The sequence below is a fragment of the Crinia signifera genome, chromosome 4 (assembly GCF_055691185.1).
Source record: "Crinia signifera chromosome 4, ASM5569118v1, whole genome shotgun sequence".
Taxonomy (NCBI): Eukaryota; Metazoa; Chordata; class Amphibia; order Anura; family Myobatrachidae; genus Crinia; species Crinia signifera.
In genome coordinates this window covers 146,160,170-146,178,595 of record NC_139220.1, presented here as the reverse complement: position 1 = coordinate 146,178,595, position 18,426 = coordinate 146,160,170, and the positions used below count along the sequence as shown (strand labels likewise).

At 41.9% G+C, this 18,426-nt stretch overlaps 1 protein-coding gene across 2 annotated transcripts in view; it reads left to right on the top strand.

Annotated features, from left to right (window-relative positions):
- The first annotated feature begins 1,147 nt into the window (after nucleotides 1-1,147).
- PDZRN4 (PDZ domain containing ring finger 4) overlaps nucleotides 1,148-18,426 on the top strand; it is a 153,300-nt gene continuing 136,021 nt past the window's right edge. Inside the window, exon 1 of one of the 2 annotated variants that reach the window (XM_083182698.1) lies at nucleotides 1,148-1,426. In XM_083182698.1, the coding sequence (XP_083038824.1) occupies nucleotides 1,358-1,426 (69 nt within the window). In that variant the 5' untranslated portion in view covers nucleotides 1,148-1,357. The remainder of the gene's footprint in view (nucleotides 1,427-18,426) is intronic. The other variant, XM_083182699.1, reaches the window with a different exon arrangement.

Genomic DNA, 18,426 nt, shown 5'->3' with positions numbered 1-18,426 from the left:
GTAAGCGCTGCCTAGGTTACCGCTATCTCGCGAGAACGGAACCAGGAAGCAACGCCAGACTGCGACCGTGGAGCCGGGTGCACCTGCACGGCTGTGTACTCACCCGCGCCCAACAGATTACCATCCACAGCAAGGCGACAGATACCTCCAACGACGATCTGGTAAGAGCGCACAGCGGGACGCCGCTCACTGCCCTCCACGCCGGCGTTACACCCCATGGACACTTGTCAGAGCACATTCCTTACGTGACTTTTATCTATTCATTATTGAGCTCCACGGGGCTCATCTGCACACTGAACTTTTGCTAAGTGCATTCCAACATCCCCTTTGCCCTTACAGACCGCTGCGGTCACCCACTAAGGCACATAGGTTCCTATAAGGGACCTATGGATTAAAGGTACCTACATAGGTCAAACTTATACTTCGGACAAGGCCTGTGGAGTGATACCCCGCTGGCCTATTCCTGCAGACATCAGGACTCCGTACATTTCTCCACATAATATCAACTTTAACTTTAATAAATTCCCTTTGCATTTTTACATTACAGTCTTCTGCATCTTTATTTACTTACTTACTCACTCCTATCTACAAATCTCCACACATTCTCATTTTACTTTATTACTGTATTACACCACAGGTGAGCGCAATCTATCCATCTCCTTTTCCAAGCCTATTTAGATGTATGTTCCCACAAACCAGAAAGGAATACTGCAATACTGATACACCATATAAGGTAAGCAAATGAATGAGTTGTTTTAATTTTAAAAAACATGCTCTTTACCATACTACTGTATTATTTACCTGTTTATCCTGGGACATTTAAACTATCCATATTAATAACCCTACACTATTATCTACAGCAACATAGATACATTCCACTTTGTATAATATTCTGTAGGATGCTGGTGTTAAACGTTGCCCACATTGACACAAGTGCATTTTGTTTAACTACACTGTATTTGCTTAATTAGTGAATATTCATCTGTTTCCAGCAGCAGCTATGACACTCCTACCTATTAACATGGGCTGTCATAAATAATCCATGATCTGGTGTTAATATTCATGAGCAGGGATCTGTGTAGTCATGTGCAGTGATGCAGGCATTGGGGGAGTTGCCTGAGTCCTCCTGACAGCGTGTGTGTGAATATGTGAATGTAAGATCCATTTAGAGGAAGGCAAGAGGAGCGTGCTGCAATACCTTGGTCCACGCGTGCAGCTACCAGTGGTGTGTCTGTGTGTATATGCTGCAGTGACTGATGAACAGCAGTAACCAAGGCGGGAGGGTGATTCCCTGGCAGAGCTTTCCTAATCCAGATAAAAGGGAATTAGAAACTTTTCACAGTCCGTGTCAATTACAATGGGTTGCAATCTGTGCACTTTCCAGAAGAGAGAGGAACACTACAAACTGCTGTATGAAGTTTCACAGGTGAGTGGGTCCATTGCTCTCTGCCCATTCTAATAAGGCTGTCTGCAGTGGCACGCAAAGTTGTGATGTGTTTTCTACTTTGTTGCTACAGTGATCGGATGTAACCTTTGCAGTGTTTATGAATGTGGCTGGATAACAAAATAACAGTATGTTGTATACATAAGAAGATATTTTGGACTTTGAGAGTTTGTGTTGGCAATAACTAATGCAATGTCATATTCCAGTGCTGATAAATACAATTTTGTTCATTGATATCAATATCTCTGTAGTACCTCTCCAGCCATATGCCCTCTGTTTCTATACAGATTGTGTGTACTATAATATACTGGAATATTTGGTGTACTGTATTTAAACAATAAGCAATGGAAGAGCCCTTCCACTCCTGTAATCTTCGATTGCTCCTGTGTAGGGTGTTGTGTACATAATACATTTTTGGAGTAGTATAATAAGATTTGGGAGGACACACTGAGGAGCGCTGGTGGCCCATTGGCAGAGCACTGAGCAGAGCGCTGAGCAGCGCTTTAGGCTCTCTCCAGTGTCTCCCTGATGGGACTCATACCACAGCCGGCTAATTGCAGCGCGGACAGTGTACATGGAGCTGCCTCCTCTCTGTTGCATTGCTCATTTACATTTTGATGGTAATGTGATCAGAGCCTCATTATCCCATTTCTAAAATGATCTTGAGCATTAATTAAATCTAAAAATTAGTCTCTTTATCATTGTTGAAAGAAAGAGGAAGATTAACATTGTTATACACTGCTGGGGGCAGAACCTCTGCTCCAACTGTATATTTACCTGGAAAGCTTGTTACTTTGGGAATCATACAGTCTCTCTCTCTCTCTCTCTCTCTCTCTCTCTCTCTCTCTCTCTCTCTCTCTCTCTCTCTCTCTCTCTCTCTCTCTCTCTCTCTCTCTTCTCTCCCCTATAAACTGTCAGCTGTTCAAGTCGTCTGTAGGTGGAACACTTCCCCTAATGTCTGAAATCATAATGATATCATCTTTCACATGATAGCCTTAACTCGTGGGCATGTGGGCATGTGAACAATCCTGTGTGCCCTATGTATCAGCAGGCTTTCCATGTATCATTCCTGTGTTTATTTTATTTTGTACTGTATGTTTCCAGACTAAGCTAAAGGTCGCAGTTTATCCTATGTTACTTGCATATTTGTAAATAAAGTATTCTACTCATACACATAATAATGACTGTACCAAAATGACCATTGGAATGGGTTTAGTAGTGCACACAATGAATAAAGGGGAACCTCAGACCATGTCAGACAGATGAGATAGTGCTTGGCCTTTACGCTGCTGCTCCTCTGATAAAGTTTAATCCCTGGAAGAAATGTGAGCAATCTCCCAGTGTAATACGTGTCCCCCAGCCCCCTGCCCTCACACGGGATTGTTGCTGCTTTAATGTCACTGATAAGGATTAAATATCAGGACACCTACAGAATCTGGGCAATAATACAAACTCCTGTCTAGTCTGGTGCTCACATATAACCTGCAGCACCCTATAAGGGGTAGCATCCTGGTTAGAGAAATGCACCTGTCGGGGACACATGCTGTCCCCTGAGGTGACACAAATCTGATGATTGGCAATGAATGAATCTGTCCACACGTTACCAATAGACTGAATCAAATTTTAAGCTCACGGAGCTGTCATTCTCAGATCACAACCTTGTTTAACCAAACGCAGTCTTCCAGGTGTTTAAAGGGCACACGGTTCTTTCCTAATTAGCCAGCACCATACCTGTCATCTCTCAGTACTTGTCATTGTAGCTGGCCACGTATGGGTTACTGATACCTAATGTGGACTGGAAAACAGGATCAGTCGTTACCGAACCTTGACACTCCAGATGTTGTTGAACTACACATCCCAGCATGCCCTGCATCAGTTTTTGCATGGCCAAATAGCAAAACTGTAGCAGAGTATGCTGGGATGTGTAGTTCAACAACATCTGGAGTGTCAAGGTTAGCCTTAAAGGCACTATACAGTACTGTACGTCTCTGGCTGAGATGAATAAAGTAAATCCAGCAGCCAGTATGCAGTACATGGAGCAGCTTCTGTCTCCCAGCGTGTGATAAATCATAGCATTGCTGGAGGCAGGAAGATGCTCATTTAGGACTTTGTATCTTCCCTTATGCCCAGCTGTGGGTAAGATATGGGAGAAGGTGACCCGTTAGGTGGGAGCAGCTATTTCCCACCTAATTATATATCTTTATAGGAAACACACATTTTTCTGCTGGCTGTGATGCAAAAGAAATCCAACATGGTTTCATTTAGGTACAAAGCATGCCTAGGTGTATCTTTGTGTGTAGATGAAATGACTGCATTGATGGAGATTCCTGTATATGTATAGATAAATAGTGTTACTACTGCATCTGTCATATGTACCATACAGAGGATCTACTCTGTATTATATCACCCCCATTCCATGCTTCTATAGACCCCCTGTGACGCTCCAGGTATCACCCACACCGGTGACCTACTGTATGCTTTGTTCCACAGGACAGCTCCTCTCATCACTCAGGCGCTTTATTTAGAAGCACAGCTGGGATGTGCAGGAGCAGCTCTGAATAAACCTGGAAGATGCCTCCTGAACAGCATAATGTGCAGTGGCTTTATGTTCTATGCCATATTAAAGTCATTACAGGCACAATGTGAAACTACAAAATAGTGTTTTCAATGCATTGCTGTCTGTAACAATGCACCCCAGTGTTAGCAATAGCATGAGCTAGGAAGAGAGACTGTGTATATCCTGTGAGCAGCCTACAAGCATACAGTCTGTCACTCACTACACCTGTGTGACATCAGTTACTACTGTGACACTGACAACTGGTGCTTAGTGCAGTTACTATGTACTCTAGATATAGTATTTAGCTAACGTACAGAAAGGATGCGTGTGAACCATTGCTATTATTTGTTCATGTCCTGGTAATTATAGAGCTTCTTCCGTTGGCATGACACATAGAGGCTGGCATAGGCTGAATTGGGCTGCGAATGAAAGAAATGTCAACCAGCCAGGAGGGCTAATCAAGAATACACTTGCCAAAATGTAAGTGTGAATGCCAGAGCAGGTCTATCATCCATACTATATGCACTGTGCGTGGTCTGTCTGGGTAGTACATAAAAGTTGCAGTATCTACAATCTGAGGGAGAGCTGAAGGGGGTTAGGGATGCGTGATACAGTAATTAGCAAATGATTACTGATGAGAAGAACATTTCTTGGCAGGTAATGTTTTGATTAGAAGAGTTCACCTTGGACATTTAGCAGAGATAATTGCAGAGAGCAATCACCAGTTGTGTCTAATTTTCCTTTGTGATGTATTTTGTCTGTCTTCTGCTGGGATTTATCCTTAATTAATATGTAGTTTAATGGGAAAAAACCCCTGTGATACTTGCAGATCTGTCTCTTTTTTCATTTTTAACTTTAGAAAACCCTCACACCTTATTTCATACTGAATATCACTTAAGGGACAGTACAGGGTAAAAAGTATTGGTATTACAATTGTCTTAGAATCTTTAGAAACTTTCCTTAATTTGGCCCAGTTTCACTACTAATTAACATTATGGTTCTTACAAATGGGAGACATCACAGTTGTTACCAGTAGTGTCTTGTCTAGCAAGTGGTGTTGTATAATCCATACATTTGTAGCCAGTGACTGTTTAGTGCAGGGGTGTCCAACCTTTCACCTTCCCTGGCCATATTAGAAGATGAAAATTTGGTTTGGGCCGCACATAAAATAAAATAACAGTAACGATACCTGATCATCCAAAAAAAACATAGAAAACATAGTTTAAACTTACTTGGCGATGACGTTAGTGAGATGTTTGACATTGTTTCTCACATTCTGACACAGAGAATAAGCCAAAAATCACATTCTGGCACAGGGAATGAGTAAAAATTCACATTCTGACACAGGGTGCCAGATAACACACATGCCCCCACAGTGCCATATAACACATATGCCCCCACAGTGCCATATAACACATATGCCTGTACATTGCCATATAACACATTTGCCCCACAGTGCCACATAACACATATGCCCCCACAGTGCCATATGACATACATGCCCCCACAGTGCCATATAACAGATATGCCGCCACAGAGCCAGATAACACATATGCCCCCACAGTGCCAGAAAACACATATGCCCCCACAGTTTCTCTTCTTCACCCCTCCCAACCACGCCACCCCACCCGACCTGTATTGAGTCTTACTATTTTTGAGGGAATGCCCCTCCACCTTCAGCACTGCAGCAGGACCCAGCGCCATCCTTATGCTGCCAGATATGCTTCCTTCCCTCCCTATGGCCGCCGACTGCACATAGAGTGCCAGCCTCCACCGACTCCTTTTGGTGCCTGACGTTGTGTAAGCGCCGTACGCCAGTGCGCGGGTGCGTGGTGATGTCACCTGTGCACCCGCGCCCCTCCGCAAAGGACTGCTGGGACCGGGCATCAGAGGAAACATCATGCCCCACAACAGCCATTGAATCCCGTTCCCAGCAGATTTTTTTTTCTCTTTTCAGATTTTCTCAGGCCGCGAGTTTGACATTTCTACTTTAGAATTTCTTAAAAATAAAAAATTGCACTGGGCCGCATTACTAGCCGACCTGGGCCGCATGCGGCCCGCGGGCCGCGGGATGGACAAGCCTGGTTTAGTGGATGTCATAACTTTTCTATCTACAGTATCTATCTATCTATCTATATATCTATCTATCTATCTATCTACAGTATCTATCTGTCTTACTATACAAAAGGAAAACAAAGTTATTACATTGTTCTTTTTTTTCCCATCTTTTCTTTTAGTTCATTTTTCTTTTCATAATATTATGTTCCGTTAAAGTATCACAGTTTCTCCTTAAGATGTTCAGCAACTTCTTAACCATGTATCTACTGTAGCTATTGATTGCTTACTATGTGTTTGATTCAGAGATAGAGGCAGTTCATACAGCAAATATGCCAAACCAGAAGGAGACGTCTTGGGTAAATAGGCAACTCCTACTGTTTGTGGGATCTGCTGCTGTGTTCAAAGAAGCAGCATCAGATCACTTGCATGAACAGCAGTCATCTGAGTAAAAATAACACTTCTCAGATAGTTTGGCTACATGGAGAAGAGCCGGTATTGCATTTACCATGCATAAATAAATAGATACATACTGTACATACATAAATACATAAATCAGCACTGTTTGCATTGAAGCATGGTTTGTACAGGTGCAAAGTTACTTGCTGCTTTGCCCCAATTAAAAATCAGCCCCAGTATCTGAAGCTGAGCTTTAATTTGCATTTAACAGAGAAAAAAAAGAAGTAAATCTCCCTTAAGGAGCCCATACACGGTCCGTTGTGTAGGGCTCCGTTCTGTACTATGCGATGCGCGCTCCCGCGCATCACATAGTACGGTACAAAAAGTATGTGCTGCACATACTTTTTGTACTAGCTATACATCGGATCGGATCGCAGTGCATGCACACTGCATGCACTAGGGATGCGATCCGATCCGATGTGTGCTGTTTAAGCACACAACGCATCCGATTAACGGACCGTGTATGGGGGGCTTTATAGTTATTTTACTCTCGAGGGGGTAAATTTACTAATATCCCTTTCACATCGCAGCTAATTACCGGGTACAATTAGTGCGATGTTAAAGGGGGTTACTGTGTCCCTTAAACGGGTAGCAACACAGCAATAAGAACTGGTAAGAAAGCAGAGTTCTTATCGGTTCGTTGCTGTGTTGCTTGGTGGTGTGAACGGGTTAAACGGTTCGAGCGACCCATTTCCCATTCACACTATGGAGGAGGCAGCTCTAAGTGCTGCCTCCTCCCCCAGCCCTGATGACGCGCCGACTCCCCGCCGGGCCCCCGGATGACATCAGCGAACCAGCATTATTGCCGGTTCGCTCTGGGGATGTGAACATCCCAAAATGCATGTTTGCGCCGGGACTGAACCATTTCAAAGTCCCACTGCAAACTTTCATTTTGCGATGTGAAAGCAGCATTAGATGGGAGTTCTATTGAAGATGGGATGTTGCCCATAGCAACCAATCACGTTATATGTCTTATCTTTTTAAAGATGCTAAATATATGTCCAATTGGTTGCTATGGGTAACACCCCATCTTCAATAGAACTCCCATCTTAGTAAATTTACCCCTAGGTGCACCTCCACAGATGTAATATATTTATATTTTTTACATTGGCTCAATCTACCTACATCACATATCTCTGTTTCTGTACCAGAACTCAAGTTCTTCCCTTTTCTCCTTACTCTTGGTCTGTTACTTTATTTGTCAAGGCAGCTTTCACTCCATCCAGTTGCAAATAAGAATGCTAAGTATGAGATTTATCTGAGGCAAATACAGTAGTACAATATAAACATGCTTGGGATAGGCAAATTGATATCCTTACAAAAAAATAAGGATCACATATGGTTTGAGGTAACACGTTTAAAAAAGGGGCAAACTAGATGGGCCAAGTGGTTCTTATCTGCCATCAAATTCTATGTTTCTATGATAGTACACTTCCATTTGCAGTAATATCCCATCTGTACGGATGGTGTAATGGTTAGCATTACTGCCTCACAGCACTGAGGTCATGGGTTCGATTCCCACCATGGCCCTAACTGTGCGGAGTTTGTATATTCTCTACATACTTGCGTGGGTTTCCTCCGTGTACTCCGGTTTCCTCCCACAATCTGAAAATATACTGGTAGACTGATTGGCTCCCAACATAAATTAACCCTAGAATGTCTGTGTAAAGCGCTGCGGAATCTGTATGCACTGTATAAGAAACTGTTAATAAATAAATCTGCAATGCCACATCGGGTGCTGGAAGAGGATGCGCGGCAGGCAGCAGAGTAGTGTAGCGCTGTGAATGAGCACTGGTGGGCAGCGGGGGTAGCGGCAGAATTAAAAAAATAAATATAACACGGCTGCCCTCTCATTGACTATGAACCTCTTAAAGCTGTATATTACTTTTTGAAATGGTTTAGTAAATTGTCACGTGACTCATACTCATAACTGTCAGTGTCAGATAAGTTTGGAGTGACTTGGAGCAAAACTGTTGTACCCTAAACTCCTCCCAACCCATCAGCTACAAGTATTATACCGATACATTTTCAGCTTTGCCAGTTGTGTTACAGAGTAAAATACCTGCTTAAAAAATAAATAGTTAGACATGCATGGTGTAACTACTGTGCAGGGAAAGAGACACTTTTTTCCTGATCTTACCATACCTGGTATGGTCATCTCTGATGATAAGGGTTGTGGTTCTTCACCAAGCAAAGCCTAGAGCAAATGTATTGATTTTGTTTTAGTTGCCATGGATAGTTTAACAAATTTTGGGTATTTTGAAGTTGCTGAATTAAAAAATGAATTTTTATTTTTTTAAATTGGCTCTAGTTCATAAGATTACAGATATATTCAATGAATAGGGAATTTAATCAGATTAAATAATCAAATGAGCCTTAAACCTTTATCATCAGGATTCCTCCAGGATTTCATTAGGGCATGGATTACTAATTTTCATTCTGCCATTTGGAATGTTTTCCACAGATTTATTTTTATCTGCTTGATTTCTCAATTGTACACATAAGAGACTCTTTTTACATTCATGTGTAATTTTAAATTGATATTTCATAAGGCATGTTTACAATTTTATTCATTTATTTACCTCATGCTGACAATTTTTGCAATCTTTAGCAGAACTTTGGTAACTTATATTTAGTTTGTAGATAAGTGGTTTATGTTATCTATTATGTTTTTTTGAATCTCATTTGTGTATCTCAAAAATTAGAATTTTGCAAAAACGATGTCTTATTAAGAATCATCACCACAAAGTTACTGCAGAACCGATTGACAATAAAATGAGTGCTGGTCAGTGTAATGATTATGATGCAATCAGCACTAGCCCTCTACTTGTGATTGGCTGGTGTTTTATTTGTTTCCTATTTTTATTGCTTGTTTCATGGCTAAAGACATTTAAATAATGCCTAATAATGAATGTGCATTTCAGTTGAAATGGTTAAAAGCATGAATAGAAGTGTATATGAGGTATCCTGGCTAAGTACATATGCTACATTGATCAGCCTATATGTATCTTGTAACAGTTTCTGGTTTGCTTTGTATGTGTATACAATTACAGCCAACTCTACATAAGCCCCAAAGAAAGAACATGGTGCATAGTCCATACCTCACAACTTTGGATCAATGCACACACACACACACACACTGGGTTTTAATTACTAAGATACAGTAGGAGTTCTATTGAAGCTGGGATGTTGCTATGGGCAACCAATCAGAATCTACTTATTCATTTAGCACCTTCTAGAAGATATTAGAATCTGCTTGGTTGCCCATAGCAACATACCATTTTCAAAAGCACTCCCAAGTTAATAAATAAACCCTCACTGTGCTCTACACTTCTGGTCTCAAATATTTTGGCTTTGGAAGATAGCCTTTTTGTTTCTACAATCTTATTTTTACAGATGTATAGGTGCGTACACACGTACAGATTTTCTGTCTGATCTATCTGGTGTGAACAAAATCCTGGAAATATATGGGAGCATATGACCAGTGGCGTAACTATAGCACCGCAGCCCCCGCGACCGCGGGGGGGCGCTATGCATGTGCGGGCGCCAGGGGCTGCAGTGCTATAGTTACGTTACACCCCGCCGACCGCCGCCCGCCGCACCAACCCCCGCAAACCCCCCATCACCAGTCTTTACCTGTGTTCAGTATGCGCTGGTCCCGGCTCCCTTCTTCTGCTGAGGACCACCACAAAATGGCCGCCCCCATATAGCACACAGTTCTCTGAAACTGTCTGCTGTATGGGGGCGGACATTTTGTGGTGGTCCTCATAGCAGAAGAAGGGAGCCGGGACCAGCACGTACTGAACCTAGGTAAGACTGCGGGGGTTGGTGCGGCGGTCGGCGGGTGGCGGGCGGAGGGGCGGGTGAGTGACTGGGCGCCCTCCCTTTAACGGTGGGGGGGCGCCCAAAAGTTACGCCGCTGCATATGACAATCAAAAAATTGTTACCAAACACTTGAAAACAGACAGGGATCAGTCAGACAAATTGTTTAAATCATTCTGATATAACAAATTTATCAAAGCATATATTTTTCTGTTTTCCTGCATTTGGGTGGAAATGTTTGATTATCATATGCTCCCATACATTTCCAGGTTTTTGTTCCCACCAGATAGACCAGACAGAAAATCTGTACCTGTATGTTTTAGCTAGATACTTTACTGCATGTTGATAAACATTTACAATATGTGGGCAGATATTATTGCTGTTTTACTATATCTTTAAAATACCTTAGTATAGGATCAATATTTAAGGTGTGTGTTATATGTATACATTACCAGGAAAGGTCACAAACAGTTTAATGTATTTATTGACTAAACGCAGCACTACACCGATTGCTTCACAAATAACACAAACTTCCAACCTCTTAAAATATGATCTTAAAAAAAGTCCAAATATTCTATTAGTTGGTGCAGTGTAATTGCTGTTAGGATGTCCTAGAGTTCATGCTACTGGAAGACCGAGTGCTTTATGGAACTTCCAAGACTTTCACATGCTGAATAATAGATGCATCTGTGGAAAGACATAAAATCCAATGTTACAATTAAAAGAGAAGAGGCTTTTAAACAAGAATTGATAAAGCAATATAATGCTAGATACAGGATGCATTACTGGCAGTGGGTGAAAGTACTAGCTCTTAGCTAGTCAGAAGGCAGAAATAAATTGAAAAGGCCATAAAAAGCAGTCATGGTAACTGCTGAAACTGTGCGGAATATGCTTTATAAGTAGCTTCCACTTTGCCTTGCTGCTGCATGTTGCTGCTGGAAGCAAGATGTCGGTGGATAGCACTCTGCCTGTCTGAAGAAAGATTGGGTTGACATGATCAAGGACAGAGTGACTGACCCTTTACTTTTAGATGGGCAGTGAGCGATCCAGCTGATAATTGTGTGTATGAAGTCTAGTATAGGTGAGCAGATGGCATCCCTGACACTACGTGCTGCATCCAGAAAGTTTCAAACTGTTTCAGAAAAAAAGCCTGAGATGTGATGATTACCAGTGGTTTGCCAATTAATTATCTTACGTCACGAGCTTGAAGGTTAAATAAAATAATTTTTTATAAAATACTATACCTTGTTGTATTTAGAATTTGTTAACTCTCTACCTCATTATGAATCTTTTTATGTATTAATAGTGTGTGTCAGGACTGGAGCCATATGCGCATGAAAGGGTGTGTTGTCTTGACAAAAGGGGTGAGGCTCTTCAGGAATTCTATAATCGGGAATGGCGGCTCCATTTTCATCACTGTGAGAGCATGCTTAGCAATCTGTAAGCTGCTGGTATACCCACTGTCCCTTTGTCTTCAGTGAATAAATATTGTGCCCACGTGAGTGATAGGAGGACCCTAACTGCCCTGCCCCACCCCCACCTCTGAGGGACCTGCTGTCTGCGGGCAGTCATAAATGCCTGGGCATGCCTGCTTTTTGCAAATACAACCAGAAAATAACAGGTTTCAACCCCCAGATTCCTCAAACTGCAACTCCAATGCGGTTATGAACTACTGTACTAGTACGTCCGTTCGAAGCTAATGCTTCGAAAGCTAGTCTGCAACCTTGTGATTGCCTCTGTGTTTGTGCATGTGTGAGAGAGAAAGAGATGTAATTTCACTCTCTGCCAACAGATGGCAGTGTTTCGGAGACACACGGATACTAGACATGAAATGCATTTTCAGTCGCTAATTCCCCTCACTCATGCGCAATACGTATAGTACATATGCGCACTTGTTCGATAATTGATAGACTTGTGGATTCTCTAATTAAATAAGTGGGGAGAGGACGGGTAGGGAGATTGTCTGCACACTCTAAATGGGTCACTAGTGTTATTTGGACCCGTGTTGCCCGCTATTTTTATATCACTCGCGGGGGTGCCACACAGGGTAACTAGAGTATACAGAGAAACTGTGGTAGCACAAGAAGTTGTGCAAAAAAGATGTTACGCTGTATGAGTGCACACTATAAAGAGACGTTTGGTTTTATGTTTACTGTATTGTAATAATTACAATAAAATTACAATACAGTAAACATAAAACCAAAAGTCTCTTTATAGTGTGCACTCATACAGCATAACATCTTTTTTGCACAACTTCTTGTGCTACCACAGTTTCTCTGGATTTTCTAATTAGCAATCCATGCTGAATTAGACCCAAAGTCTGGGAGAAAGTGCAGTGCACATGCACAAGCTTCTAGTTTGTCACAATGACACTTTACAGAAAAAAATATTTGTTTTTGCCTTATGTAATGCACAGTTTGAATTTTAATATAGCGAATAAATTTACTATAGTATGTACATTTTTTTTATTGAATATTACATTGAAACATGGTTCAGTGGCATCCCAAGGGATGGCATGTTCTCACATAAGGCCAGTTGTACTAAGATTGAAATATGATAAAGTAGAGAGTGATAAAGTTCCAGCCAATCAGCTCCTAATTGTTATTAGGGAGGCCAATCCCGGGATCGTCAGGATCCCGGGATTTGGGCCTAAAATCGTCGGGATTTGAATCCTTGGATTGAAGATCCCAATCCTGGGATTCCGGGATTAGTACCCCATGTAAAATTCACTAGAATATGGCTCAGATGCTGCCCGGCTGACTGCTACTGACCACCCGGTGGTGCCGCTGTTTGGGACAGTGATCTGTGCTGACAGGCATGGCAGTGCCCAGGCTGTGCAGCGTGACCTGTGACATCACGTCTGCGCAGCTCGGCCGCCACCATGCCTGTCATCACAGATCACTGTCTCAATCCCGAACATGGATGCCCGGCCACGTGCCCACTGTGCCACCCCTAGCTGCCCATCCACAGGAGGAGGACTCCTGCCTGTCACCACCAATGTAAGTGACTGCTTACAGACACTTACAGGGGATGGGAGGATTGTCCGGGTGCGGGGCGGGCTTAGTAGGCATTTACAATAACATGTGCTGGGCAGGCAGTTTGGGGGCGGGGTCTTTTAAAAAAATTATTATTAGAGAGGTCAATCCCGGTAATCCTGGGATTGAGCATTTTTTCAATCCTGAATCCCAAACAGGATTGAAAAAATGCCTTGGGATTGGCATCCCTAATTGTCATGTAACAGGCTGATATATATTTTTTTTTTAAATTGGAGTTGATTGGTTGGTCTCAAAAAAGGGTATCTCACTTATCTGGTTAATCACTTATCCAGGTTCAAAATGTGTTTGTCTCACTTACAGAGGTTCTTACTTAAGCAAATTCAAACAGTACTACAGTAGTCTCAAGTGGTGTCTCCAGCAGTGGGGCTGCAGCACAGTACAAAATTCAAATAGAGGACTCACACCAACTGCCATTCTAAACTGACTCCCTTGCAGTGTGTGTGGCTTCTCTGTTTGAATTGTGAACTGTGCTGCAGCTACTCCTCTGGAGCCACCAGTGGTAGTTTAACTTGTAGAGATGTCTTAATGCTAAATAAAAAAATGTACTGTATGTATATACTCAGTTTCCAATGCCCATGCTGACATCATTAATCACACATAGGGGGATATTCAATACCCACTGCTATTTCAATGGGGGAAATAGCGGCAGGTGCCTATTTAGTACTGTCTTTCCCGACAGCATTGAAGAGGCAGATCGACAGAACAGGGCTGACGTTAAAAGCTGTCGGGCCCGTTTTGCGGAGAACAGCTTTGAATTTTTGCGATCACGGATGGATCATGACACCACCGCCGTTTCCGTGGACTTTTCACCGATTGGCAGGCGGGACATTGAATCTCGCCTGGCGATTTGCGGTCGTGCAGAATGAAAATAGGCCATGGTCACAGCTGTCGGAACAGACTGACAGTCGTGACCCAGGACTGAATACCCCCATGGAGTATTTTTTAAAACCTGTACATCCCAGTTATAGAGGTTTTAAAATCGGTCATCCCATTTATAGAGATTAAAAAACTGCACTAATTGCACTTAACAGTCCTAAGAGCAATTGTGTCATTTATAGAGGTGATTATTCCTGAAACAGAGGTTACAGAGGTTTTGACAGTTTCACTTAAATAGGTTTTTGGTACAAAAATGGCAGGGCTTTAAATTTAGTCCAGTAATAAATGTTTCTAACTTATCCTGGTCTCACTTATCCAGGTTTTGTCTGTATTTAAAATCTCCCAGCGTTTTATGTATAAATGTGTTTAATCTAATGTGCGAAATGTTTGATTGTATTAATGTTTGTTATTGAGTTTTATCGTTTAAAAACACGATCTTTTTACATTTACCAATATACCTTTATTCGCCATTGTTTAAAGAAAGATTTAGGCAATCTAAAGATATCTTTCTTTGGAACATAATGTAAGACGAAGGGTTTGATGCTTATGATACAATAAGATGTTGCTAAATTGCTAACCTCTGAGAGCAGAGTCCGAGGGCAGACTCAGGGCAGCCATCAAGGGGGGACTGCGGGGACTCCAGTCTCAGGCCCAGACAGAAAGGGGCCCTGGACTGATATTTGCAAAGTATAAGTTGTCATAAACAAAGTTCACATTTCCTTTGAAGTAATGCCCATTTCCTTTGAAGTAATACCCCTTTCACACTGCAGCTCTTTTTGCCGATTTTTTAGCCTTTTAAAATGGTTAGAGCTGCAGTGTGAAAGCGCCAGTCTGTCCTACACGGTTCAGAGCCATTTTTTATGCAGTGTGAACAGCTCTGAACTGGTATTTAGGACTCAGGCAGCAGTGAGCACTGAGCTCGTCCCGCTGTGTGCATATCTAATGAGTGGAACCAGCTCATTACATATGCACATAGTTAATGAGCGAGACCCGCTCATTAAATATCCACTGCTCTGTCTCATAGCTACTGTGTGTCCTGTTCTCCTCCAACTGCTTTCACAGCTGGAGGATCCGGTATTTGCGTACGGTGTGAAAGGGGTTTTACTTGCTCTGACCCATTTTAAGAAACATTTTAAATACCTGGGGCCAAATGTAATAGGGTGAAAGTTTCAGAAAGTGAGAGATTTTGGGAGAGTTTTCCCATGTTTTTTAAAGCAGCAATCAATTACACTGCAAAACCAGGTTGATTTTGCCATGTAATTGATTGCTGCTTTAAAAAACATGGGAAAACTCTCCCAAAATCTCTCACTTTCTGAAACTCTCACCCTATTACATTTGGCCCTTGGTCTAAGCAGGTTTTGCAGTTTGAAAGCAGCATAAGTAGTGTGGTTAGTGCTGCAGACACAGGTTTTACAAGCCATTCCAGGTGTTGGAGAAAGGGAAGGAGGCCCTGCCTATTTTGTCAGTCCCAGGCCCCACAATTTCTGATTGCAGTTCTGTGCAGACTAACAATCAATATACAGTGTTCTGGGCAGCCCTGCCCTGCATTGTCCAAAGGGAAGCACAATGATAAGAACATGTAAGACGTGACTCTGGAATGGAACAGAATAAATATACTGCAAGCCTATAAATGTTTTATTCTTAGATTTGGATAACATCCTGGAAATATTTAGTGATGAGATATACTCTGCTTGTCAAGCTGATCAGTGTAGAGATGAATGCAAGCAGCACAAATACTGGGGATACCCACTTACCCACAGCTATACTCTATGGATCTGGATAACATATTCTGGAAAATAAAATTGAAAATTACAATAACTTTTGGTGTATGGAATTCATGAAGCCAGAGGGATTTGATCTTGAGCCTCCGTAATTGACTTATGAGCTTGCAGACCTCTGCTGACATAGTTCTGGCTACCTTGCAGTGTAACAGGGATCTGAGGCTATTTACTGATTAGATCTGAGCTGCTGGCCTTATCTAAAGATTACCATTAAAACTTATGGTCAAGAAATGTTAGTGGCTCGGGTAATCACCATTCCTAAACCGGGTAAAAATCCTGCATATTGTCAGAACTACAGGCCCATCGCACTTTTAAATGGCGATGTTCCATTTTTCGCTAAACTTATTGCCACCCTTTAAATTACTATCTACTGTCCCTGATCAGGTTGGGTTTGACCCTGGAAGCAAGCCTCTTGCAACTCCTGTAGAGTGTTTGACATTATTGACTCTATTAATCCTGATACTGGCCTTCTTTTGCTTTCTTTAGATGCTGAGAAGGCATTTGATAGACTAAATTGGCTCTAAATGTCTTTGGTTTTGGAAAAATTTGGTTTAAATGGTTAAATGCTTTCCTCGTGTTGTCTCTTTACAGCTCCCCTAAGCACAAGTATTTAGTAATAGCTTCCTGTCTAATATGTTCCTGATTATGAATTGAACACAACAAGGTTGCCCTCTATGATCCTTGATATTTAGTATGTGTTTAGAACCTTTTACTGAAAATATTTGGAAGACTGGAGCTTTCCCAGGAGTGTACTGTAGATTGGCAATAGTTCGCACAAATTATGCCTATTCGCCGATGATGTCCTCTTATTTGTTACAGACCCGATATCCTTTCTCCCTTGCTTACATGGTGTCCTGCGAAGTTATAGTGAAGCTTCATACTATAAATTGAATACGACAAAAACAGATACTCTTCCTATTAATGTCCCAGCCCAGACAATAGCTTCTCTCCAATCACAATATCCTTATAATTGGTATTCTGCTTCCCTACACACACACACACACACGCACACACACAAGCTGGCTCTTCAGCTAGCTCCCCCTACTGTCAGACAGTCCAGTGGCAGCCTGTTTCTCTAACAGGAGGCAGCTGCCGGGAGCCACATAGCCACAGCACAGTCTGCCGGAGGCTGTATATAAAATTGGAAAGCTTGGCGTGTGGGGGGGTTCTTGGTATTTACAACACCCCCTGTGTGTGCATATGGACCCCCACACTGCTTTTTCTCCCTATATGCCAATAACAGATCAGGATCAGAGGTTTGGGGGGGGGGTCATTTTTTTAAAACTACACAATAAAGTCCCCAATCGTATTGATGATATCAATAGTCTTTGCCACCCCACCCCCCCGCCGCATTATCATTGAATCCCCCTTCCCCATCAGTTAAAATGATCCTTAGCAGAATGTTTCAGCAGATGCAGATTGGAGATCTGCTGAAAATGTGGACATGTGTGGATTGGATTTAGGATCTGCAGGCAGGTCTGCAGTAGGATTATATGAACAGTCTGATTTCCTGAGGATTGGACAAGTGAGTATCCACCATTAGACCCCTTCATAGACATATGAATTACCTTATGTTAACAAGTGTTTCAGTTGTATTTTTAGCAGGAACACAGCTATCAATGTTTATGCTCAGTTGCTATATGACAGTGTAGACAGGTGGAGAATATGGCCTATACCTGGCATTGCGACACAGTTGTGCAATATTTTTGGAGACAAGGATTGTAAATAGTTTTGATTTGCTGGTCTCTGAGCGAATGCTTGGTGCCTTTGAACCAAGATGACTATCATTTGACTGCGATGCTCTATCACTGGACACATGGAAATACAGTTGGATGTTCCACAGTATATTGAAGGCAGATTGACCGTGCAAGGGTCTCTGCCTTGAGGAACCATTTACAATTACACTTAATGTGATGTGTTTTCTGTCGCTCATTTCTCCTCCACTCTTGAGCTGATGGATGTAATTGAGTGGTGTTTTTTTTTCTTTTTGGTACATGTATTTCACATTTCAAAAGCTGCTAGTTCAGAAGATGGAAGAAAGTGCTGGGGCTGGTAGTTTCACAACAGCTATATAGATATAAGTTCTTTCTGCTAAATATAGTAAATTTTTACTCAGTCTCAAAATTATACAATACTTTAAAGTTAAAAATTGTATTCTTGGTGGTTGTATTAACTGAAATAAATTACTAAACCCTTAAAACAGGTGTGCCAGCATTCCGACGATACAGTGGATTAAAGAAAAGACAAATTAAGCAGAAACAACTATAATAACTATTATAAATACAGATGCGTCTATACTTGGGAAAAATAAATAAATGTAAATATACATTTACCTTGTTAATGGTGATTATATATGACCAGAGAGACAATAAGTGA